The sequence below is a fragment of the Pelmatolapia mariae genome, linkage group LG12 (assembly GCF_036321145.2).
Source record: "Pelmatolapia mariae isolate MD_Pm_ZW linkage group LG12, Pm_UMD_F_2, whole genome shotgun sequence".
Classification (NCBI taxonomy): domain Eukaryota; kingdom Metazoa; phylum Chordata; class Actinopteri; order Cichliformes; family Cichlidae; genus Pelmatolapia; species Pelmatolapia mariae.
Window position 1 is genome coordinate 34,465,146 of NC_086237.1, and position 26,781 is coordinate 34,491,926.

Here is a 26,781-nt window from a genome sequence, read left to right on the forward strand (position 1 = left end):
GCTCTCGAGACCCAACTTTAGGCCACGCTGACTCAGATTGCGAGGGTGCAGTTCAGGTTTTTTACCGTTTCCATGAACCGTCCTGGTTTACACGATTAGAGGGGGAATACCAAATGGCTACACGCATGATCTGCAGAAAGCTAACAAGTGGACTCTGATCTAGTAAATCCGTTATAAACATTTGGATTAAAACTGACGTTTGCTGTATTTTATATTTGATGTTCATTTCCATGTAATTCAAAACATAGTTGCTTTTTTTGGCCCCATTTTGTGCCCATTTGTCAAAAAAGTTTAAACTTAAAGTAACAATGTTTAGTAGAAAATTGAATGACTCAGTGTGGAAACAAGGCCAAGTGTGACTGGGAAGCCTAGTGACTTTGTTTTGGTTGAATTCAAACTCACCAGAGCAGAATCCAATTTAAACTAATGAGTCTCTACACTGTGTAAGGCTACATTTACAGAATTATCATACAGTTGCCACAGTTAGTCCATTTTTCAAGAATTTTCTGTCTGAAACATTTTCATCACTAATTCAAGAGTTTTATCTTTCATGCCAGAGATATTTGGAAAAGGCAGAATGTAAGCAACTGCAGATTCAGTTGGCTGTATAAGATGCTGGTCACCTATGGGAAATTAAAAGGCATGGGGAAATTGAGAGTGTGTAAGAGCATTTTCTCAAGTTCAAAGAGCAATCCAATCTTTTGCAGATCAAATTTCACCTTCTTTCTGGTTAGATATAAACCAAATGTTCCAGGGAGACACAATATAAAAGAAGCTGCTCTGCTATTGCAGAAAATATGTGAACAGTGTAGCATTTCCGGGAAAGTGTAGTTCTTTTTCCCATCATAAACTTTACAACGTTTGGAATATCGCTACACTATTAAGGCTTTACCTCTCTGACATCGAGGTGTCATGTCTGACCGAGCAGACAGTCTCACCGCTGCTACCACCTTAAAGCACCTCTTGACACGTGAAAACATCCATGTTCCTTGACACAGCCGTAAACCCGGCAGGGTGCCGAAGATCACCTGGCACTGAATGTGAGGCTTGAGAGAAGATCAAAGAGGGCTTTGTGCAAACAAACTGACCTGCCAGCGTATAATCAGTATGCAATGCTGGGTTATTGTGAAACTGAGAATATTTGCACAATTGCCTGAAGAATGGTTGATACATTCTGACACAAATTGCAGGGTCAACAATGGAACTGATTATGCAGGGTACATGCACCGTATGTAGCCATGAATAAGCCATGACTAAGAGCTAGATTACATTTGCTATTTTTCACACATTCAAGTTAAGAGACACTGACATTCTGAACAGTTTGTTGATCACCAATGAAATGATCCTGAACATCAACAGAAACACTGACCATATGCCAGTGTCACATCAAGAGAATTCAGTCCTAACCACAGACATGTCAAGAAAATGCTAACTCCACACAGACAGGCTCCAGTCCATCAGCATTGTTTTCTATGTGAAACAAGAACCCTGTTTGATGATTGCAAATTAAGGTGTTGGGGCCAGATTAGTCATTGCGCAACACCAGCTGTACTGATGGCCGTGCCACTGATCTTGGGGAAACAATTAGTGCTCAGTTAGGACCCGAGCTCATAACTCAATAAAATTAATAAGCTAAGATCTTTTAATGTACATTATATTGCATAAGCATCATATAAAAGCTAGTAATTCTGTCCCTGTGCTCCAGAGAAGGCGTTAGCAGGTCTATTCTGGGTTAATGGCCTATAAAACTGCAGCACTCCACGCGCCACTCCTGTAAAAACCTTGCCCCACATCATAAACCTGGTCACAGCGCTGGCACATAGGTACCCTTCATCTGCAGACCTCAGGTGTGTTTGTGTGCTTCTATATCTTATTAGTATTCATTATCTTGCGGTTATTTGCTGGTGGTCTCTAAATGACCACTTGTCAGGGCTCATTTTAATAATTAATAACGTGAAGTCACTTTGACAAATGTATGCATTCTACTTATTATTCTTTTCCCTGCTGGGATATCACCCAAACAGCTTACCATAAGGTAAGGAGGCCTAATAAGGTACTGTGAGAATGTAATTTGCAATACACTATCCTGACCTCTCTTTTTCTCAGTTTCTCTTTCGTCCTTTGCTTCCTATCTGAAGCTAATGACTTCCATACGTTTTAATATTGAGCGGCTGAAAGGCAGAATGGTCTGACTAGAAGAGGAGGAGGAAATCTGTAGATGAGCTTCTGTTAAGTGTCTCCATATGTCCAGCAGCAAGCGTCTGCTTGGGGAGAGGTCTGGCCAGTTTGAGGGGAACTGTCCAGGCTGTGGACTTTCCACAGTGTGATAATACAGCATGATAAATAACAGAGACAGAAACTGGCTGGATCACCCAACCGTACACTTACACCTTTTGGCCCCTGTCTATTTTACTCAGAGTAATTCAATCCCTCACTTTCACCTCCAGCTTGGGGGGAAAAAATGTGTCTCTTCACAACTCATGGAAACGCTTTACAACTCAAAGAACTGGTTGAAGTTACAGTAGCTTCCTGTTCAGGACCTTTTCAACATGTTTCATTGCTTTAAACGTTGCTGGAGAAGATTTTCCAATGCTCAGCATTTCATCCCCACTCCGCACAAGGGTGCAGATGAACCGAAGACTCTTCACTTGAAAGCCTCAGGAAGTCGTGGCTTTAATTTTCCAAACATTCTCTTTTTGCAGACTGCTTGAATTTTTAATAAGTTCAACTTGAAAAATAAAACTTGTATCCTCGTTCTTTTTTCCTTTACCATCCCCTGCTTTGTAGGAGATGGCGCATTTGATAAAATATTTGGCAGAGATAGGTTTTAATACTCCTACAGTTTGTGGCACAAAGTTACCAAGCAATATGATGTGATAAATGAGTTGCTTTCACGTTGTGGGACCCCAGAAAATGGTGGAAAAGTGTAAAGGTGAGGAAAATCACATCCATATCTGGACAAGCAGGCACAGGGCACCCATACTCAAGCAGAGAGGACCTCGTGTCTCACAACACATTGAAATTGTGAACTGCACATCTGTGAATAGCACACATGTAGGGCTTCTTTCTTTTGCTGCTTCTTTAATGACTACATTTCCTCTGTGTCATCTTTCATCACACGAATCTCTGTTTTTTAGGGTCCTCCTGGTCCCCATGGAAATCCTGGTCGTCCTGGACTGCCTGGAATGAAGGTACATCTACATTTTAAATAGTAGTGACTACCATGACTTATGCTAGAAGATTATTCATGTTAGTCTATCTAATAAAAAAACATTTAAAGAGTAAGACTTTATTATTTAATTCCTCTGCTCTGGGTGTCATGTTTCCATCCACCACATTGAACATTGGCACTGTTGTTTCATTTTTATCCAAGCTACACTTTTGGCACCAACAATTACGTTGTTAATAGCTAATAAAAAATATTGGACTGAGACAGAAGGTTTCACAAAAAATTATATTTACAACTAGTGAAGTGTACCGCGCTATACCTTAGCTATTAGTCGGATGAGAAACTTGAGTGTTTTTGAGTATTTGGTGTGACCATCAGTTGGCCTCGCTAGCGCTGAATGAAGTATAATTATCCTTCGGCAAAACTGTAACGTGAACCCCTCAGGGATACAAGTACTTGCAGCCAGGCAGGATAGTATAATTAAACTGAAATGAAATGCATGGCAAAACTTTTTATGATGCATAAAACATTTCCTTCATTCTCCATATTCTGAGGATATTTCTTTCTTTTTTCCTACTCATCCAATGCTTGTTTGGGATTTTACTTAGTTTGCATGTCTGAGGTCAGATCCTGTTGGCTCCTTCTACCACTTTGAAAAGCCATTTGTTTCCCTTCAAAAGAGAACAGCAGTTTTAAGTTTCTCTGTCTCAATCATTTGCATGTACTTGACACCAGCCTGCTCTTCAGCTGATTTCAATTGTCAGCAAAGAGGGTTGCTTAGCTCCACAATATGTCAGCCTGCTATCATAAAAGGATCTCCTTGTTTGACTTTGTTGGAATAAAACGGAAATTGCCTGTACTTCACGTCCATACCTAATCCATTTGAATGCATTCAATTACAGTGTTTTCCAAAGCATAGCTCATATCTTGGTTTGGCCTGCTATAACTGTGAGAAAAAAAAGTCCTATTATATTTTTGTTAGGTCTTATTTTGTAAATATGTGTTATCTGGAACAGAAAACCTGAGCTGGCTCATTTTGACTCATTTGCACACAACCGTCAAACAGCAGACTGTCTGATTTGGCCTCGTTCGCTGCACTTAGAAAAACCGAGCCAGTCAAATGAAAGCACACTATGCTGTCTTTTTGTTTGTTTGTATATTTAAATGTAATTATGATAAATTGAAGCAAAAATATTTTCACTTACTCGCTACTCTAAGTAGCTGACCATTAGGCTTAAAAAATGAAAAGGAAGGAATAGAAAATGGATAAATCAGCGGAAGGTAAAAGTGCTTATTAAGGTCTTGAGCTTGCAGAAGTTATTAACTAATTCCACATCTTTTTCCACTTAAACCCTTCAGATAATCTAGTTCAAGGAGAGTGAAAAGACAGTGTTTGTATATGCGTGTTGCTCCCTGCACTATAAAGAAATCAGTCTGGAGAAACTGCAAGAGGTTATTCAGTGCCAAGTGGTAACTGACACAAACATGCAAGTTTAAAGGGGGCAGATATACTGTCAAGGGGGGAATTATCCAGTACAAAAATGAAATCTGTTCTTTTAAAATTATGCATGACTTTCCATCTATGCTCAAATGCTAATATGCTGTTGCTATTTGCTATAAGAATTTTTACTTTCTTTGAAAACAGGCTTTGGTTGCAAGCTGCAATGTGTGTCATAACACAGGATGATTTATTTCCACACCCAGCCTTGGAGTTAAATGTAATGTGTTACAGCATTTGCAATCACCTGATAACAGTTGTTCTTTGATTATAGCCCTACCGTTTGGGTGCTTTATCACATCACACGATTATTTATCGGTACATGATAACCACTAACACAGGGAATGCTATACTGTGCTTCCACTTGGACATGATCGCACAAATTACATGGCAGTTCTTTCACTATTAAAATTGAACACTGAATGCTGACCCAGACCGCACTGACAGGATTCCCACTGCCTGAAAAGGGAGAAGAATGTACACAGTCACTCCCCATTACTTCTCCCTAGCTTGGTGTAAACTGAGTCACAGGAGGGCATAAATGGACTGCACAGTTGCGTAAATACAACCACCAATAAGTTTAATGAACTCGTTACTCTTTGATTATATAAGTCTAAAAATAAAATTCAAAGTTCTCTGCACCTTGTGAGGATCAGTGTTGAAATTTGCGCAATAAAAAGCTCTGGCAGACTAGAACATGTTGTACTCGTCATGAAAAATTAATGCTTTCTCTTTTTTATGTTCTAGGGACAAAAAGGAGATCCTGGACTGTCCCCTGGTCAACCCCCAAAAGGACAAAAAGTATACACATTATCACATTTCCTTCCTTAAATCTGTTGGATTATCCACAGACATAGGCATGTAAATATGTTGATAAACTGAATGTGTCCTCATTTGCCATTTTAGGGAGAGCCTGGTGTCACGGGCCCCCCTGGGCTGCCTGGCCAAGACGGACGAAAGGTAAAACGGCTGCTTTGGCTCACAAACTAAAACTGTGTATGTATTTGTTTGTAAATCCGCCAGGAAGTAATTAATTGCCATCACAGCTTGCTGGTTCTCTTCCATATGTGTGAAAGTTCATATTCTTGGTTACTCTCCATTCTTTCTCCTTTCTGACAGCGTTTTCACACATAAATCAGACACATCAAGAATGAATGAATGACTCAGTCCTGTATAATGAGGACCCGTAAATCAAATGAATGCTCTTTAGCTTTCTTGCCTTTGAAGGTGGAATCTGTCTGTCTGTGTGGGGCTTTCAGCCAAACATGAATGTTTGAGTTCTTGTTTGGAAAACAGCCTAACATAATGCAGAAGTCAAGGAGCACACCTGTGTTCTAGCTCCCCACTGGCTTGGAAAATGAAATATTTGAATACCAGGCCTGTTACATCATCTGTGTCGCAGGCCTAAAATATAATGAAGGCATCTGAGGGGAAAATAAAGATTGCCGGGTGAAAAGTTTTACATGGTTTCCTCGGTTGTTATGTCATTCACTCTGGAGAGCAGTACTTCTAAAAAAGTAGGACAACTTATGAATGTGGGTTAGCGCTGTGATCTGGTCTTGTTCGCAATCAGCATTATTTAACGTTCTTTGGATACCACTGCGCTGGGTTATCCTGACAGAGAGTGACGGTTAGCAGAGTGTTTTCTCAGTGGCCTTGTTCATTTTATCTTTGGCCTTTTCCCAAGCCCCTCACAGTAATTGCACATCTCAAGTGGTCTGGCACTTGTCGGGATTTCTTACTATGCACAGTGTACAAATAAAATGGTAAATCTGATCGTGCTTTTGCATAGAATTTGTTTTACAATAATAGTTTTACATAACTGCAGCACTTTTTAATCAGTGATAAAATTCCAAAAGTAGGAATGAAGCCTGTCTACGCGACTTCTAGCTAAGTCTTTTCATTGAGTTTCTTAATATTAAGAAAAACGTAGAATGTCACTAGCCTTGCCCTTTAATGGTTAAAGAACCTGCAATCTTTGGAAATGTGTCAATGAGAAATGTTGATTAGGTTTGGAGGTTGTCCTTGCCAGGGTTTCACCTAATTCTTCATTCCTAACATCAGCAGCTAATGTTAGAAAAATGTTTACTAGCCTTCTGCAGCTATGGCTCATTCCAGTAAGCAGCAGACCTCACAGACACTTCTTCCCCCTAATTTCCAAAGCTTCCTCCAGATTCAGTAAGAATAAACCTCAGAAGCTGCCCAGAAACACTGTAGGACCCACAGTCTGAAATCCAGATGTATGATATTCATATTGAGTTTTTCAAGGAGCCGACCTGCACTGCCTACTTAGCAGCAGGGAATCTAAATAAAGAATTGAATTAATATGGTGTTGAAATAGTTTGAAGTGTTTACAGGTTACACACTGCTTTCAGTCTGGATAAAATGAGACAGAAGAAAGGAAACTTGGCAGAGAGCGTTAGAGATGAGTTACCCGATGGGCTGCTGCAGCAGTAAACAAAGTCATAAAAGCTTATGGAAGAAAATCCACAGACAAAGCTTCTTTTAAATTGCACTTGACAGTATATGATCACACTGCTCCTCTTGTGGGCAGCTCTCAAATTTATACTCTGGTGAAGATAGAAAGAAGTAAAAGCTACATCGGTACAGTAAAAGGTCAGAGAAAGGTCAGGAATCGGATGCCTGAAGAATGCTAATTAAAAATGGCTGTTACACAATCTGAGAAACCCCTTGTAAGCAACTTTTGTTCTCATTGAGACACATGCACATACACACAGCCGTGTTCTCACTTGGGACCCAATAATATGAGTGCAATAATGCTTTGGCGGGAGCGCCAGCAGTTTGTTATGCAATCAGACAGGGCTGACTGTGAAAAACCATCTGGTGTGCTCAGTTTCCCTCCATTCAGTTTAGTAGTGGGGAAGGCTCCAACTGGAAAAAAAGGAAGGCCTCTCCTCGTCTTCTGAGTCATGGAACATGGAGTCATGGGAAAAGCTGATATTCTTTCAGCTGAGTTATGGTAATTGTGGATCTTTGGTAGGCTGAAAGCAGCATCCTTGCGGAGGTTAAATAGCTGTAACAGATCCTCTGTTCTTGTTCTGGTTATAAGTTCAGGTGAGATTCCGGTAACACAAGTTCACGTTAAACTTAAAAGGCCCTTGTCTGTGCAAGAAACTGCTGACAGCCCTAAAAAGTATTAAAATGCAGTTTGTATCCAGCTAATAAAAACAAAACAATCAGCTTGGCTCCCCTGAAAGCCACGAGACACCTCATTGCTTGCAGCTGTTCTTGACTTAGACTTTTTTTTTGATTGTACTAAGTAAGGCAAAACTCCCTATAGTGCACTTTTGTATTACAATTACGCTGAAATTCCATCACCTGCCTCTGATGAAGCTCGAGGGTTGTTCCTTTGTCTGTCTAACCAGCCTGTAAAGCTATAACCTGTCACCACTTGATGGACGGTTTTCGCTGAGTTTTCTGCTCAGTCCCTTGGCTTTCTGCCAGAAACAGCCTTTCTCACTGTGGGAAATGTGTAAAGATGTAATGGGAAGGTTGCCTGAGAGTCAATCAGTGGTCTGCGCTGTAAAATAAGAAGAGACTCGTGCATGTGTGTGTCAAACCAAACTCTGCAAAGAGTACTACCGATTCTGAACCTGTGTTCCATTTACACAGCTAGCTCTGATGATGGCACACTGCAACAACACTCACACTTTTTATGAGGTGTGCACTCCTCCACATTTTTTCCTTCCTGCGCTGCAGCTCCGTATAAAAATATTCTTTTACCTTTATTTGCTGATTTGTCCAAGAAAGAAGCCCAAGGCTTGCCAGGTGGGATTAGGTTTTTTGTTATAATGAAATTAAAAATCTATGGAAAGAACAATGTATTTTTTGTCTGCCAAGTACAATCTGTTACTTATTCTTCAAGCAGCTGAGACGGTGCTGCTGCTTCGCTTCGCCTGTTGGCTGTAGGGTTGATCTGGTGTGAGTTACAATAATTAAAACTGTTTGCTCTTCATGAACAGGAAGAACTAATGAAGATAATGATACCTCGCCATCTTTTTTTCTCACACAATGGATTCTGCCATTTTGTGTCACACAATGGATTTACAGAGCCGTGAAAGCGGTCCAATTTTTGTTTAGCCCACATACGACACGCATGCACAGATTTCTTTTCCCTATTTTTACTGTACTCAGCTGTATTGGCTGTGCTGGAAAGCCCAGACACATTCTTTTGTTCTTTTGTGGCTGCAATGCTTTGGTTCCAGCAGGAGACTCATCTACCCTCGAAAATCCTATCAATTATTTCCATCTCTCAGCACTGTGTGGCTTGTCTGCAGATAAATAGACAAATAATCAGGAGTTTCACAAAACGTGAATATAACAGTGTCTGAGAGAATTACTGTGGCCGATTGGCTGACATCTGGCTTTGATCTGTGCAGAAAATATGAATCTCAGAAAGAGTTGTCCTTGAAAGCGTGCTTATTTCTTTGTGAGGACCTTTTGAACTAAGACACAATCACAGAGCGTTGGTAAAAGTCAGCTTATGAATGTTCATGAACGAAACTTCAATGAATGCATTACTTTGTCTGCTTGTTTAAAGGATGAGTTCTTACATCACGATGACATAATAAACTTTAGTTTTGTTTAATTGGTTTGTAGCTGTGGGATAGCTCACATTTCTAAGATGTTGCACAAGGCTTTTCTTATTTTTTTTTTTCATTTTTTATCAGTTCAAGATGTCAACCTGCCAGCCAGATTTTACTTATCGGCTCTGTGGCTGTCAGTCTCAATCTTTCTCAGCCTTTCAACCCAGACTCATGCTGTCCATTAATACTTACTATCTTTGGACAGCCAATCATTACGGAAAAAAAACAAAAAAACAGCCAACCAAACAAATAATTGAAAAAAAAAACACACTTTACTTTAAATTCTAATGAAGACTCTTTTTCCAAAAACACAGAAGACACCAGATCTTTTTTTTTGCACAAAAACAAAACAGAATGTCAGCACAAAAAAGTCAAATTACAACTTTAAAATGTGCCCAGCTGCATTATTTTTTTTATCGAGTGGCATTTTCCTTCACCGAGGCCAGCATGAACTAAGTAAAGAAACCTTTAAAGTTGACCCTTTACATCGATACTACCACATACCTCAGAGGATGTTTGTGTAGGGAGAATTTTAATGTCCCTTTTTACACTCTGGTGTTTGGTTCGGGGGTGCTTTGCATTGATCTCTTGATGTCGACTTTATTTACTGTACACACAGTTACTAATTTTTTCAGCCTCTGTCTGACTGTGGTTTATTTGTGCTGCTGCTGTCAGGCCAAAACAGCTTGTGGCTAATGACTTTACACTTCAGATAATAAACTTTTTCTCCCCCCAGAGATGACTTCATGTCTTTATTTATTGCCGCAGATCTTGATTGTGAAAAGATTAATACATTTTGTAGCCAGCTGGCAAGCTCATTTGAGATCACAGGGCGTGAAGGTGACCATTAATTACCCTTTTGGGTTTTACGCATTACTGCCTAATTGGTTTATTGGTTTAATTAATGCAAGATGGTACTGAATTGTTTTGTCAGAGTGCGGCGGTGGCAATGATTAGACTAACCCAAAGCCAAGTAGCTGTGCCACAACAATAAATAAAATGTCATTGTTCTTGTGTAGAAATGGTAAAGAAATGCCTTATTCAGGGTTCACCAGGCAGTACCGCTGATAAGTGGTTTATTAGTTTCACATTTATTACGTTTGCTTGTGCTGTGGAGCCTTTTAAGCTAAGCCTTCCAGGTTTTTATGAAGTCATTTTATTGAACTTTTTTATAGGAAAACAAAGTCAAATTTTCTCTAAGGCAGCTGGAAACTACTTTAGCATAATTTAAACCCCAGCAATGTTAACTGAGGCACTCTTGAATGCAAGGTGATAAAAAGAAAAGAAAAAATTAATTGAATTTGACAAGTGACCATTTAACTTTTTCCCTTCCAAGATAAACAGTCTTTTTGCTCCAAGGCACTTAACACTGAACTTCCTTGTGGAATTGTGACTGGAATATTATATGGCACAATCATTTTACTTATTAGTATTAACTTCTAACTTGTTGCTTTTTTTGTGTTTTTTTGTCAACAGGGACAAAAAGGATATCCTGGTCCTGCTGGTCTCCCGGGTGAACCTGTGAGTATTTTTTACAGGAGCATGGTAACAGTTTATGTCATGTACTGAGAAAAGGTTTGGTTTTCTTAGCCGTCACACAGTGTTTACAGGGAGGAGCCCGTTTGATCCTTCAGAATGAAACAGGCGCCTAGTCTGATCTTAGTGTCAATATCCAAATAAAGGAGATGGTGTCTATTATTGTGATGTGAAAAAAGAAAGATTTTCACAGGACAGCATAGCATCCTGTGAAAAACTAAATACAAACCATGATCCAGTAGCTTGTAGAAGCACCTTTAGCATTAATATTTTGAAGCAATGATCTTCTATATTACTTAATCAGTCACTTATTTTCTCGTGGAGGAACTTTGGCCAAGCTTTGGCTGTCAGATAGCTGTCTCAGTTTTGACTCCTGAATGTTTTGGTATACAGAGGAGTTCATAGTTGACTTAAACACTGCAAAGTGCCCAGGTCCTGTGGCTGTAAAACAGAACCAAACCATTACTCCTCCTCCACTATGTTTGACAGCTGGGGTGAGGCATTTGTGCTGATTTACTGTGTTTGATTTTCACCAAATATGACGCTCTGGATTGACACATCTCCACTTTGGTTTCATCTGCCTAAAAGTCTTTGTTCTAGACATCTTGATTTAGATTTGACAGTGCATTTTTGTGATCATTTCTGCCTTTATAAAATTGCTGGTGATCAATTAATTATATGGATTTGATTAGCAGCATGTGGCTGCTACTTACTCTTAATTTTCTAATAGGGGTGTACTGTACTTATTTTTTATAGAGGTCCATAGAGCCTGTTAAAAGGAGACACAGAGGCTTAACCTATTAACTTAGTACTGGTTTAAATTCAAAGTCAGTTTTTTCAAATATTGATTTTAGTTAAACTGATGTATAAAATGCATTTAACTAATATTTTTTCAGAGCCTAGTCCATTTACTTTTATACTTGTGACATTTATATAGCATTTCTATAATATATTTTTTGTCATGTATAATATAAAAAATGTTTTTGTCTCTTTCGCTGTCTGTCTGATGGCTGCAGCGTGTGTTAGCTGTTTGTCACAGTATGTTTACTTACCAAGTAAAAGAGCCAAGAGTCTACAGAGACAGTTCCCATAACTCTTAAGCATTTCTTTCCATTTATAGTAACAAAACAGGAGAAAGGGAGAGTGACAGAGGAAAATACTAGTACAAGAGGCACACACGGGTTCATTTAAAAAAAAAAAGAAGCAGTGATGATGTCTTTACACATGGCGACTGGAGATGTTAGATATTAGTTATTTGGGAATCTTGGCGGGAAAATAGTGGGAGTTTTTTGGCAGAGGTGCAAGTAGGCTAAATAGTTTGAAGACTCTAGATCATTCCCCTCCCTAGTCCTTTCCCATCTTCATGAATCTAAAACCTGTGAAATATCTCTTAGAAGACTGCATCGTGTCACAGTAAAGGGGAAAAAGGTTTAAAGTTCTTTTTTTTTCAAGCACTTTTTTCAGATAATGTAAACTATGTCAAACGTTAAGCTGATAGTGAAGTAGTTAACTATATATTTTTCTTAAAACACTTAGAAATGATATGTTTTCATAAATGCAACTCTTGAATGTGTTTACATGCATATTTTTATTAGCTAGAAATTTTCACCAACTGCTTATTGACTTATTACTTCCACCTGGAGGTTAACTAAGTGTGGGCAATGGGAACAGTGAGGATTGTAAGAACTAAATATTTTTTATGTATTGCCCTCTGGAGTTAAGAATGTGTGTAACATCACTTCTATGGCTGTGTACATGTCCTGTGTGTGTGTCCTTGTGTATGTGTGTGGGTGCAATATTTGTAACAGATAATTAAATATGCCATTTGATAAAGCTTAGTAATTGTGAAAAAATGTCTTGCTCTTCCTTAGCCCAACACTTATTATTTTATCTTAACCCTCTGTTGTGCAATATTTCTTACTTACCAATGGTGTCTGCTTTATTTTGCACCTGTACAGTCTAATGCAAACCAATTAATGGTTATGCTTTAAAGGGCGCCTTTTGAATCTCTGTAATGCACTTTTTTTGCAGTTTCTGCCATCAAGGAGTTAATTATAGCTTTAGCACTGATGTTCTGGTTAGTGATGGCATTTTACTGGACTGCAGTATATTTTAGAGTGTATGTAATATTAAGGGGGGCTGCTACAATGACTGCTGTTTCTCTGATTTATGGTTTTTAATGACATTATCCTTCTGGCCTGTCTTAACATATTAATCCAGTTTTCCCAGGAATCTGAAAATGCAGAAACCTCAGTTTTAAATGAATATGGTTAGCTTTAGGAATAGTGTATGAAGGGCCTGTAATTTGCATTCCTTCATTAAGTAATTTTCTTTTCCCATATTTACAGAATTAAATGTTACTCTCTGATTGATGCATTTCATTTGGTCTCACCACAATGAAGGGATGACGCATGCATTATACAGTGTGTCGATAAGGATAAACATACCAATGCAGAGCTGTGCTCACAGTAGTCTTAACAGCATGCAGCTTGACCACATTATAAAAGCACTTACTGTTGGATTAATTGAGTGGTTAGAGTGGCAATGTCTGTAGTGGCGCCTCTTTCCTTAGGCAACTCGACTAAACAATAGGACTCTATTGAAAAGCTTGGAGGTTTTGAATTCCTCTATAGGACCAACTGACTGTTGTTTATTACGGCATAAATATGTCTGCTTACAGTTTTAATTACTCTGTTTCCTAAGTTTCTACGACTGCAATCAGCGAGGCTGCAGCAGAAATCATTTGTGCACAAAAGAGGCCCTTATTCTAGGAATATTTCCTTTCCTCATCCTCTTTTCCTTCCTTTTCCTGCTTTTTAGTCTCTTGCATTCTTCTAGCACGTATTTCTCTACTGTCTCTGTCTCCACAGGGTGAGCGGGGAGATGATGGAAGCCCTGGGGCAAAAGGCTATCCTGGCAGGCAGGTGCAGTAAATCTAGAGTTGTGGCACTGGTTGAGCAGGGATACACACACACACACACACACACACACACACACACACACACACACACACGTAGACACACAGACACGCGTGGAAATAAAACAATAAATGGAGGCCGGCACATTTTTCTATTGTGAATTCAACTTTTTGAAAAATTAGGGCTGATTTGGGACTTTTGAACAAATCAAATTTCATCTTGTAATTTTTACTTGCTGTCAGAATGATGAATATACTGAGAACTAAAGGGGAGCATTGAAATCTTATGTTTTCTTAAGCAAGGAAATAATTAAATGTAATAATACTGGATGCTGGCAAAACTATAAAAAATCTCCGCCACCGGCGCCTCAACAAAAAAACCTAATTTGGTAAATCAGAATGAAAAGTGTGTAGCTGCTGATTGAAAAGAAAAATCACCTGTGGTGGAATTTCAGCGATGGATGCCCCTGGTCTTGTGAGAAAATAAAATGTCAAAAGGGTTTCTATCGTAAGCGATACCCTGAAGAAAGAAAAGGTAATAAAAGTGTGACTAATGCCACATGTCCCCAGGTACACACACACACACACACACACACACACACACACACACACACACACACACACACACACACACAATAAAAGCTTCTTCTGTCCTTTAAAACTCTGAGCATTATCCCTTGCTTCACTTCTAGGAGTAGTCTAACTGAAGAAGTCAAAGCTGGGAAGCATTAGAGTTTCTCCACGTTAAAAATCTATTTTATCTCAGCTTTAAACTCCAAAAACAACTGGTTGGCTATTCCCTCATTTACAACCCTTGAATGTTTAAGATAACTTAGTGTTCAGGCACAGGTCTCTGTGTTTGCCTCTGTGCTTTACTGCACTGACTATGCCAAAACTCTGATCCCCTATATGAACTTAGAGATGTGTGGTGGATTAGGTTTTAGCACCCCCTACCATCTGTAGGCTGGGAATCAGGAGGGCTATATGTTTATGTCAAGACTTTACAATTTGCTGTTGGGAGCTCTCCTGAGCAGAAAGTTGATCTTTATAGTTGCAGAGTCATGTTCTGTGCCGGTGCATTAGACGACAGTGTTTCTGGGAAACAGATGTGAATGCTGCTGAAGCATTAACACTGCAAATGTCAGGGTTTATGCTAAACAGAATTTTAAAGAGGATACAAAATTCAATATTCAAAAGGTGGATGCTAATTGTTAAGTAGACTAGTCAGCCGATTTAAATATATAAATTTACTTGTATGGCATCTCAGATGAATGCAGCTGTTTGTAACTACTGAAATATGTTTTTTTTAATCTATTACAATTAGGGCTTTCCTGGGCCTGCAGGAAAAATGGGGATAAAAGGGGTGAGGGTAAGTAGATGTTGCAGTTCTTCTTGGTGGTGGTGTTGGGATGTATGTTTTTGTAAGACTCTCTATGGTACTTTGCAAGTCTTTTGCCATTTCTTCATGTTTCCTGTTTTTCTCATGCTCCCTCATGTAGCAGCTACTGATGGCCACAGGGGAGAGCAGCATGTTTCTTCTCTGTTGGACCTTCGCTTTCCTTAAATGAGCTGTGAAAATGATGCTAATTTAATTACCTAACCAGTGTGGTTATATAAAACAGCCAGTGTCATAAACACCACTCATCTTTCCCCGTTAACGCGACGATAATGATAACAGATGGTTTTCTTCGTATATTTAAAGTATGTTAGAGTCAATACAGTTTTTAGTAATGCTAGCCAGAGATCATAAAACTTTATAGCTGTGCTGCATAATGCATCCAGATGTAAGCTTCTCATTTCATGTCATTGTTATTTCTAATTTTCCACTGAGCAGGTTTGGCACGAAGATCTCCAGAGATCCCTGATGTGAGGGTATGTGCCCTTGGACTACATCGTGGAAGCCAGCACCATGCAGTCCATGGGCATATACACTTGCTTCAAGGTTTGGCTCTTCGAGACCACTCAACTGTAACAAAAACCTTGCAGAGCACTGTTGCAGATGGACCCATCACAGCTGAAGGCTTTATAAAAATTATTAGACACGTGTTAGTGTTATTGACAGTCCTACACAATGCCCAGCATCTTTGCTCAGTCTCATTATGTCCCCTTATCCACCTTTTGCTTTTCCATCTATCTTCGCCTTATCTGTTCCTTTACTCCATCTTTTATTTATCTCTCCAGGGTCACATTGGCATCCCTGGGCTTTTTGGCTTTCCTGGTCCTGATGGCGAGAGAGTGAGTATTAGTGGCTTTGAGAGAGAATACCCACTGGGCTGCATTATGTCCCAAAAATGATGAAATGGAAATGAGACCCAGTGGGGAGACTTCACTAAATCACTATTCTATGCCTAAAATAGTGCAATACTTTGCAGAATGGAGCCTCACGCTGCAACACAACTTCTCACCTGTTGTTATGCAGTGTAAATTCATAAATGTAGTTATGGATTTAGATTTACTTGAATAAAACAAGGACATTAGATCAAAACACTAAGACCACACTAGCCAAACTTATCCATTACTCTTGAGTAAAAACAATGAATGCACAATCCTGTATCCAATAAGTTGAGCTTCAAATGTCTTATCTGATGAAATAACCTCACCTCAAGATCCATTTTATAGCTCTTCTGTTTATCAGAAGTTCAGATTTCAACTTTCTCCTGAACACTTCTGAGGATCATGATGTAATAATATAGAAAACTACAGAACAGCTGTTAAATGGACCTTTTGAGATTGTTTTGTCATCTGCTGATACCAAGCTGAAGGATGGAATTTGAATATTTTATCCCCTCCCCCCCACAGTTGGTAAAGTTTCAAGAACAGAAATGGTGTTCTCTGCTTTCAGTCAATATTTTTGTTCTTGTGAGGACCATCAAAACTACACACCGCCCGATAGATGGAGTCTTATCGCTGAATGTTGTCCAGGTTTTGAAATGATGTACTCTTCTTCTTATCCATTTCTTTCCTATTCCTAGGGAATTCCTGGTGTTCATGGGAAGAAGGGCAAGATGGGTAGGCCGGTAAAGTTTTCTCTCAACATACTTCTCAGTTATTAATGTAGCCTTATGGCGATGACAGTGTTTGTGATCTATGGGACCTTACTGCAGTGCAGAGCTACTATAAAGCCCATTAAATGACCATTACTCTGACAGAGACTTCAGTTCAGTGTGAAACCCCTCCTGGCCTTACTCGTAAATACATATATGAGGCAAAAAACCTCAGCCTACTACAGTCTAAGAGGAAGCATAGACTCCTTTAGTACATATCAGAAGATTATAATCATATTCCCACTAAGCTTATTGCTAGTTTAATGTTAAAAAATGCTATCTGTCTATAAATCTCATGATCAGTGCAATTAATTTTCTCTGACTGAAGTTGATTAGGAAACTTTCTGTGTTAAACAGTGTGCTTATTACTGTTCTTGTGTTGCGTTAGACTGATAGGCTAATATAATGTGTCAGTTGTGGGTTTGGCCCTCTGGAAGCTCTACCCACAGACGAGAGAGGTCTATCGTCATTGGCGCCTGGAAGCGAATTTCCCGTCCTTCCAAGCTTACATGGAAAATACTAATACTGCACATAACCACTTGTATGAATCACATATTTTTCCCAGGCTTAGTCCGGTTGAACATGATTTTTCAGTCTTATTATGCTGCAATGGTCAGCGACACATGCCAAGGCCTAAGAGTAAGCCCTTCATTGCCAAGTCATGAGCAAGCCATTTCTCTTCCTCTGTGGTGAAAAGTGAGGTCAGTTTGTGTAAGAAGTTGGGTTTTTTTTTTTGTTTTCCATCCTGACTCAGCAGCAGTGCAAGAGAACCAGACAGGCAAAAGAGCTGGCACATTCTATCAAATGGGAATATGTGTGATTCACATGTGTTCAAGAACAGAATAACTTGAACCACACAAAAAAAAAAAAATTGTCTTTTTGAATTCAGATTTTGAATGATATCAAACTGCTCCCATTTTCTTGTGTCACCCATACAGATAGAATGACTGGCTAGAATTTGCACATAGCTTTGAGAAGAGACTTTCATTGGACAGATCCTATAATTAAATCCTCACTGAGATTTACTGTCGGCACGAGAAAAAAAGAGTTGCATGTGTTTCTGATCAAAACTGAGAGAGTTATTGACAGTTTGGGAGCAGCAAACTTTTCCATGTTTCTTGTTTTTGCACCAATTACTGCTTATTTCTTGATCCACTTTTGCCTAATTTTCTAAAAAAGGAGTGATTGTTTACCACACAAGCAGCCCTATCTTTGCCATCTGTTTAAGACTCAAGCCCTTTTTGATCTTTCCCTCTGTAGACACGATAAAAGAGACCTCACCGCAGTTCTGCCATTTATCATTCCCCTAACCCTAACACTCACCTTCTATAGGCAAGTACTGAGGCGTAATGTGCAGTGGGTTGCATGTTGACCTTGGCATACTGACAAGCACACGATGAGCGTGTGGCCTCTTGGCTGCATCACTCCTCTTGTTCTGCCTCTATAATGGAATTACGAGTGCCAAGCAAAAAAAAGAGCACAGTCAGCAATTCCTGGGCCAAGCAGCTTTATTCAGCCATTTAGGCGCGTCCTGGGGGTTTGGTTCGCGGGCTGCTGAGCAATCCCTGCCAGCGCGTGCACACACAGACACTCGTCGCTTGGAAACAGTCAGCCATGGAATTTCCTGCCGGTCTCTGGGGAATGAAAATGCTGGGAGCACATCTGATAACTTGGCCTTACTCTGCAAACTTCCGTTTTGGAAAAACACTTTGTTGATCCCCTGTGTTTGCTGTAATAACTTAACTGACATCCCGTGTGATATCTAAATGCATTCAACATCAAAATGGGCATTTTGAGAGAATGAATATAATAAAGACTCTCTCTCTATGGTTACATGACGATGCTGTCTCTTTGTGTGCTCAGGGCTTTCCTGGTGACTTTGGAGAGAGGGGACCACCTGGCCCTGATGGGAACCCAGTAAGTGAAAAGATGTGGATTCCTGCACGATTTAATCATGATTGGTGGAATCCATTTCCTCCCATTTGTCCCTGAAGTCCACAATGTTACACCTGACAGAGATTTAATCAGATTTCACATAACGATCACACTGCAGTGTCATTTAGAAGATTACATACAAAATGCTGTACATCCAGATTAGTGCAACAAACAGGTGCAATTCATACAAATTTTAATGTAGCACTTAAATTTCTTTAGTCTACATCAAGTAACCTAGAGGGATATTTCTGAAAAAGTTGTTAACACAGTCAAAACTTAAAGCGGGAACATTTTATACTTACTCAGGACTAACCACGAGTCAGATCTTGGCATTCTCCCTCACTCATCATTATCCATACTGATATGAGGGCACCATCAGCAGTTTCACTCGTCACTCATCTTTCTTTAGCTTGACCCTCACCACTTGTGATTGACTGGGTCAGTGTTAGATTGTGATTGGCTGACCTCTGAGAGTGTCCCCCTGGCTTCATTTCCTCTGTCTCCAGAGAGAAGAGGGGATGTTCCATTTGGCTAAATCCATCTCCTTTCATTCAAAGAGAAAGAAAAGACGCGACAGGAAGGCCACACTGGGCTGTGTGTCATCCATCTCTGTACTGGATGCGTGGCTTGGAGAGGATGTAGGCATAGCATGTGGCTGTGGGGTAGATCATTTGGGCAACAATCTGCTCTGTGTGTCAAGTGCCAAGTCGCTTACTCAGTGCTAAACTGAGATAGAGTGGAGGAAAACATTTTCTCAGGATAAGGAAAATACTAATCAACAAAACAAATATAGAAACATGCCGCATTCAATCGCATCTCGTACTGACAGCTCTATGCTCCTGAGTGTGCATATGTTGTATCTCTTCTTTTTCTTGTTCTTTCTCCTCTCCATTCCTCCTAGGGTGAACTGGGAGCTCCTGGCCCATGTGGAGTCCCTGGTCTTATTGTGAGTGTTGTGCAATCCTTGTAACTGATTTCATAAAGTTCTATTTTGTGGTTTATGCACTTTGATTCCTTGTCTGTTGCTCTCTGCTTTTTCATTTTTCTTCCTTCTAAAATTAGTTCGAAACAACTTTTTTGTGGAGTGTTATTTATTTTCTTTCTTTATGAGCATCTGCTATGAATTTAAAACAACACTTTTGCTATTGACCAAAATGCCTCCAAAGGACATTGTTTTAAGGCTGTTGGTGGGATTGTTTGCAGGGAGACATGGGTCCTGTTGGCATTATGGGATTACCTGGACCACCAGGACTCAAGGTAAATGTTCCAGTTTCACTGTTTTGCCTCTGTCTGTTTTTGAGGATTTTTAACTATAAGTTGTATGCATTTTGGTATTTTAGTGATTGGCCTTCAAAACTTCCTCCAGTAGAGGCTAAGCTTACATTGGTCAGACATGGTTAGTGTTGAGATTAATTATGCTACAGAATAGATGTCCCTCAAGCGGCAATCTCTGGGCTGAAAATGAAGCCAAGTGGAAGTGCCAAAAATCTCCATTTCTACTAACAGCCAAAAGGGAGTCAGTCCACAGAGATGTATGTAAATGATGGACTTAGCCACCATAACACCAGTTGGTTTTGGATTGTATTTTGAATCCTCAGTGTTAGTGTTTTGGTCATTACTGCTTTAGCTTTGTGGAGTCAGAAACGACCCTGTTTAGTCAAGGGTATCAGGTTGTTTTAAGTTAGCTGACACTAGCAATCTAGGTTAGCAAGTTGCATGCATAAGCTCTACCAGTTCAAGACACAGACACCCATTAATGCAGACTGATAAAATAGCAGACTTAGTGTTGGGGGAAGCCTCGAGTGACCATTAAAGGAACTGGTGGTCAATCCCGATACACTACCATATTAGAAAGGCAAACTAAACTACATTGGAAAGCATACAGCCTCAAACCAAAACAGTTTTCCCTGTGTAGTTATGTATGTGTCTGTTTGTTGCACTTGTGCCGTTTATGAATACAGCTTGCTAACTACATTTGCTTGCTTTTACTTACTTAGCATTTTGCACTAAGTGCAAATGTGGTAACGTTTAGCACCAAAAAATAACTTGGTGACTGTTGTTGAGGCTTCAGAGCACAGAGATCATGACTTATCTTTCAGGTCTGGCTGTGTCCATCTTTAATACACCCTTGTGAACAGGGAAACATGACAGCGCTTTTTTTCTTTGCTTCTAAGGGAGTACCTGGAAATACAGGGGAACAAGGACTGAAAGGTGATAAGGTGATCTGCATATGTCTTTCTCAAACTACTACCTTTCTCTACAAAAGAATGGTTAATGTGACAAATCACAAAATTGTATCTCTCTCCTGAGAAAGCTAACATTTAAGGCAAAGCTATAAAGCATGTGCTAATCATAGCTCCTTGTTGATAGAATTTTTCTCTTATTAGCATTCACACTATTTTTTATGTTTATTTCTGTTTCCAGGGGGATGTTGGCCTGCCAGGAGAGCTGGGAGAATGTGGATTCCAAGGGGACAAGGTAGGTGTATTTTTGTATGTGCTCAGGTGATGGCGCAGATCATCCATTAATAAGATTATGGATTTAATGGCTGGCTTCTCGTAAATGCATCTGTTTGGGTCCGTGTCAGATTCCCCTCAGCAAGATGATTCACTCCAGATTGCTACCAATTAGACCAGCACAGAGTGTGTCATCTTTGCAACCATCTGTGTGTGCATGGATTAATGGGACTTGTTGTAAAGTCTCTTGTACTGCTCTCTTAAAGGGAAGTACAAACCATTTACTATAGCCGTGTACCAGGTTTAGGCACTGAAAGTAATGTAAACAGTCTTTCACAAATGCCTCCAATGTACCAAATAGGCTTTGCACAGTACTTTTCGTTTTGATGCATTTGATGCCCCTTTTTGTCTTGTTAACTGGCATTTATGTTACAGGGCAGCCGTGGCTCACGTGGGTTGCCCGGGCCTTGTGGAAAACCTGGACCACAGGTATTTTATCTTCCACATGCTTATTGATTTACAACTATCCATTGCAGATAGTTTCATGCAGGGAAAACTCCATTCAGTGTAGTTGAAACCTCATTTAGTTAACATCTAACTGGATCGCAGTGATGCCGCCCCCAGAGCCAGTGCAGTGAATTGGAATTTCTTTGATTAAAATGATTTAATTAGTGATGTTGCAGTGATGTCTAGACTGAACATTATAACTTTATTTAGAAATAACAGATATTTCTTTTCTCAAGCAAGAAAACGTTTGCTTTGCCTGCTTTGCAATTAAATTATGATGTGAAGGCAGTTTCTCCTTTTTAAACTCCGGATGAGAATTTTGTTCTGAAAGCATAGTGGTGCGCTCAAAGGATCCAGTGAGTCTTAAGATGCTCTCAAGAAAAAAAGGTTGGTCTTCTTGAAGAAAGATGAGTGGAAATCTTCAAACGTATACAAAAGCAAACTTTATGCCCTTATGTGTGTGTGAGAATTTTGGTCTAATCAGGCACATACAGCTCAACTCTTCAAAGAGTAGGGCACAGGCAAATTCCCAGTGTGAACGCTCTCCGAGCTTTGGCACTTATGCAATCTAAAAGTTTCCTTAATGTTTTCAGTGCTCTCTGATCTGATTTGAGGTTCTTGCATAGAAAACTAAGCCTCATGCTTGCTTGATCTGCTATGTGATTTATGCATCTTTCAGCAATGATAACAGCCATTCCAAGGAGCTAAACTCATTCTTCATATCAGGATCTTATCTGATTTTCCCTTGTTTGAGGGATTTGTTGTCTGGTGCAATGAAAATTAAATTTCCTTTATTCTGCATTGACGTAACCTTGAATTGCATAACATGTTTACAGGTGCTAAAGGGCAGGTTTATTATAATTGAAAAAAAATCATGAAGCTGTATTGGATTGTTTCGTTAAAGTGCCACATTATGTAACCAGTAAATCTGTAAATTTGTGCTTTGGATATCGATTGTTTAGCTTTTTTGTTGTTGTTTTTACATTTCTGATCTTGGTGATAATTGTGTGACATTTTTAAGGGCAAACCTGGTGAGAAGGGCCCTGTTGGTTTACCCGGTCCTCCTGGCCTAGAGGTAGGGATAGATTATAGTCACATAAAAAACATTTTATCTAAATACAGCAATTTGAAAAGGTCCTGAGCCAAACCTCATTTCTTTATATTTGCTAGGAAAACCTGCAAACATAGAAATACACAAAAACAGGGTTGAAAGTCAATGTTTTGTATGACCACCTACTCTTTAACACAACGTGAACTCTCTTAAGCAAGCTTTCTTGTAAATCCTTTAAGTAACCTTCAGGGATAGTTCTCCAGGCTTCTTGAGGGACATTCAAAGCTCTTCTTTGAATGTTGGCTGCCTTTTGTTCCATTCTCAAGTTTTCAGCTAGTTGGGAATCAACTTTTTGGCTTTTTGGGGTTTTTTTGTAGATTCGACTACAGAAACGGGCGTGAATTGTGTATTTTTGCAACAGACTGAAGAGCCTGAAGCTAAAATTTAGAATAGGTTCTTGCCAAGTTGCTAAACACAACAATGGTTCATCTCTTGAGTTAGGTGATGCATAGGTCAGTGTTAAGTCACTTAACAAATACAGCCAGTCCTCTGAAAATGGTCAGGTATAAGAATTGGACTGAAAATGAGTGGAAAAGCAGCCAATGTCCACAGAAAACTCTGAAAAATCCTCAGAAAGCCTGGCTAACTATTGATAAATGGACTGGTTCTTGCAGAGGGTTTTTCTACTCAAGCACTCAGAGTGCTTTTCACAATATTCACACACATTGATATAAGCTTTTTCTTTCTATGTATAAGTGCTTTCAATCTAACATTTACACTTGGAGAGCAACTTGGGGTTCAGGATCTTGCCCAAGGATATTTTAGCCTGCAGACAAGAGCAACCAGGGGTCAAACCACTAACCTTCCAATTAGTAGATGACCTGCTCTACCTCCCGAGCTATAGCTATCTCATGACAACTCAGGTATTGCTCAATGCTTCCTGGAAATAAAATCTGAAGAAATGAGGAGTTGCTCAAGATTTTTGCTCAGTGCTGTTTATCATTTTAACAGTTGAGAGTAGCATAAACCATGCTACCATATGGTGATATAACTGGGGTTCATTTCTTGTTATTTCTGCAGGGCTTTCCAGGTGACATTGGCCCACCAGGACAAAATGGCCCTGAAGGTCCCAAGGTTAGTAGAACCACATCAGCTCAATTAGAAACACAGAAATTAAGTGAACCCTGAACCTCAATGTCTCATTAATAGGGAAAACAAGGAACAAGAGGTTTGCCAGGTCCAAGAGGAACTTCAGGACTTCAGGTGTGGTTAAATTGAAAAGTTCATTTAAGCTGAAATAAATGTTTCTTTACTTAATGTTGACTTTTTTTTATTTGTTTTTTGGTCAGGGTGATGAGGGACCAGTTGGGCCAGCTGGACCCGCTGGACCCGAGGTGAGTACAACCTAAGACCAGACACAACAATAACACAGTTGTCATTCAAAACCACAACACTTACTACGCTCATCTGTCTCTGCCTAAATTAGCATTGGAGGAGTAACTTTGACCAATTATGGATAGTAAGTCCTTTGGCTGACTGATCTCCTATTGTTTTCCAGATGTTTTCAAAGACTTCCTATTGGACACTCTGTACTCATATTACCAGATTGGTCAGCAAATTGCCGTCCTCCTGTCTATCATAAAAAGAACGCGAAAGCAAACAGAGTGTCGTAAACAAAAGAAATTCTGTAAAAAGTATCTAATGATTGAGTTATTTTTTAAGATGAATGCACAAGAAAAGGAACTTCTTGATCTAAATTCTGATAATTCATTTAATCTATTTGAGAGTGGAGTCAAACAAATTGCCGTTATTGTTTGTTTATCAATTGACTTCACCAATGTAGATTTTTTATATCTGAATTGTGACCATTGTTGATAAAGATGCTATTTAAGCCAAATGTGACTTTATAAAAGACGAATAGGATGACTTTGAACTGCTCTGCAGTATTAAAAAAGTCCACAGTGACCGTCTCTGTCCAAAAATGTGTTTGTTTGGAGTCATCCCAGGCTAAACAATAGAGAAGCCTTTTCCAATAAAACAATCTATTTTTGCAGTGGTAGACTTCAGTCTGCCATCTCCCAAAAGTATAACCCACAAGTGAATATGAAAATACAATCACAAATGACCCAAAGAGTTTTGTGAGTAATAATAAGCCTTTGATGCTAGAAATACCTCTTTATTTTTTGAATCATTAGCTGTCTTAAAGGGGTGTCTTTGTTTTGGCATCAAATGTTGGTTTGTTTTGTGTCGCAGCCTCTTGAGGGAAGCAACACCTTTTTACTGGAGATACAGAGTTTATTGTTTGTTGTGTGGAGCGTCAGTACACTTCTCTCTGTAATTTCTGCTTTCTGTTCAGGGCAGGCCGGGGAGGCAGGGATTCCCTGGACTGACGGGCACAGATGGACTCAAGGTCAGACTTAATTGTCATACGTTCACAGACGAACCGCTGTCACCCGTAACTGAACACTCTCTCGCTGGTTTTCTTTTATGATAATGTATCATCTGAATATGTATAAATTAGATGTTAATTCCCTGCTACCACAGGGGAACTGGCCTCTAAGCACATTTCAACTGAATTGCACTAAAAACGAAAGGCATGAATAAGTTTGTGATATGCTAATTGGCTGCTTTGCTGTAGGGTGAGACCGGGATAACTGGCGAGGTCGGAAAGCTTGGCGAGAGGGTAAAGGCTTTTCTCCCTCTTTTTTGCTCGTTTCTGTTTGATGCTCACAGTGTGTGTCTGTTTTGTCAGTGCCCCAGAGCTGTGCAGCCTATTATGAGAATTACAAGTTCATAGGACTAAGAGAAATAAGACACAGTTAAGACAGCATGTTTTCTCTCCCTCAGGGACTGCCTGGTTTTATTGGGCCTGTCGGAGAGATGGGTATCGCGGGAGAAAAGGTTAGCGCGGTCTAAATGTGTCATTCTTTGCTACTGTCACAATTTGTAGTCTCGTTTTGACCTTTTGAAATCTTTTCTGTAGTGCTGTATGGAGTGTGCCGGTAAAATGCACAAAAATATATTGAACACAATTTTTCAAATAAGTTCTCATGCAAGTAAAATTGCTGTCTTGTGGTTGTACGCATACACCAGCCGATCACCAGTTATAATTTGAGTAAGATTTGTAATATTTGTCATGTTTCTGTATAAATATGCCTTAATTCATCATCAGATATTAACACAAGTCCCAAAAGTAGATGAATTCAACTGAGATAAACATATAAAATTAAATTATTATCAATTTATTTTTTGATGGAAATGATCCAATCATACATTGACCTTTGACTAGCCACATCTAATCAGTTCACAGTGAGTCCAACTGAACTTGGAATAAATAGTAATGAAATTCTAGATCACAGTAAGCTTGACCAAAATTTTATCTGCTCAATTGAATGATAGTATTAAAGATGTTCCAGAAATATTGCACTCATAAGAACTGGATGTACAACCTACAAAAGTGATCCCACTTGCAATGACCACATGGAGACATTAAAATTTGGAAGCTTCTTAAATGTGCATATTTGCTAACTTTCTCCATATAATGTAATTGTACATTTCTGATAAAACAAAAGCAACAATTTGAGAGCATTACTTTATTATGTTGTTACTGGGTGTAATTAAATGTTTTGACATATATTTGACTGTTGGATCAGTTGCAGTCCTACTTGTGTTTCCCTAATTGTGGCTTTTGGTACTTCAGGGTGATCGAGGGAACACGGGCGTCCCTGGGCCACCAGGTGAACAGGGGCCGATGGTAAGGAGTAAGTCTGGACCCCATCTCTCATACCAGGGGGCATCATGTTGTAAAGGATTGGGGTGTGATAACAGATTTGATTTGTCATGCAATAACTATCTAATAAATAGGTAATATATGGCCACCAAGGTTTTGTCACATCTGAGGACTTATTTATGCTTTCTTTGAAAGATTGTATAGATATCATTCAAGTAACATTGTTTCATCAGGGTCACCCTGGAATACCTGGTGAGATGGGGCCACCTGGACTGCAAGGGATTCCAGTAAGTTTACCATTATTACTATCTGTATCATAGCTGTACAGAAG

General features: G+C 39.5%; 1 protein-coding gene across 3 annotated transcripts in view; it reads left to right on the top strand.

The window, feature by feature from the left end:
- col27a1b (collagen, type XXVII, alpha 1b) overlaps positions 1–26,781 on the top strand; it is a 67,070-nt gene that overhangs the window by 13,777 nt on the left and 26,512 nt on the right. For all 3 annotated transcript variants that reach the window (XM_063489663.1, XM_063489664.1, XM_063489665.1), the window contains 23 exons: positions 3,138–3,191; positions 5,415–5,468; positions 5,574–5,627; positions 10,751–10,795; positions 13,681–13,734; positions 15,052–15,096; positions 15,909–15,962; positions 16,700–16,744; positions 18,635–18,688; positions 19,608–19,652; positions 19,910–19,963; positions 20,881–20,925; positions 21,131–21,184; positions 21,598–21,651; positions 22,691–22,744; positions 23,801–23,854; positions 23,930–23,983; positions 24,070–24,114; positions 25,077–25,130; positions 25,359–25,403; positions 25,568–25,621; positions 26,421–26,474; positions 26,684–26,737. In XM_063489663.1, the coding sequence (XP_063345733.1) occupies positions 3,138–3,191; positions 5,415–5,468; positions 5,574–5,627; positions 10,751–10,795; positions 13,681–13,734; positions 15,052–15,096; positions 15,909–15,962; positions 16,700–16,744; positions 18,635–18,688; positions 19,608–19,652; positions 19,910–19,963; positions 20,881–20,925; positions 21,131–21,184; positions 21,598–21,651; positions 22,691–22,744; positions 23,801–23,854; positions 23,930–23,983; positions 24,070–24,114; positions 25,077–25,130; positions 25,359–25,403; positions 25,568–25,621; positions 26,421–26,474; positions 26,684–26,737 (1,179 nt within the window). The remainder of the gene's footprint in view (positions 1–3,137; positions 3,192–5,414; positions 5,469–5,573; positions 5,628–10,750; positions 10,796–13,680; positions 13,735–15,051; positions 15,097–15,908; positions 15,963–16,699; positions 16,745–18,634; positions 18,689–19,607; positions 19,653–19,909; positions 19,964–20,880; positions 20,926–21,130; positions 21,185–21,597; positions 21,652–22,690; positions 22,745–23,800; positions 23,855–23,929; positions 23,984–24,069; positions 24,115–25,076; positions 25,131–25,358; positions 25,404–25,567; positions 25,622–26,420; positions 26,475–26,683; positions 26,738–26,781) is intronic.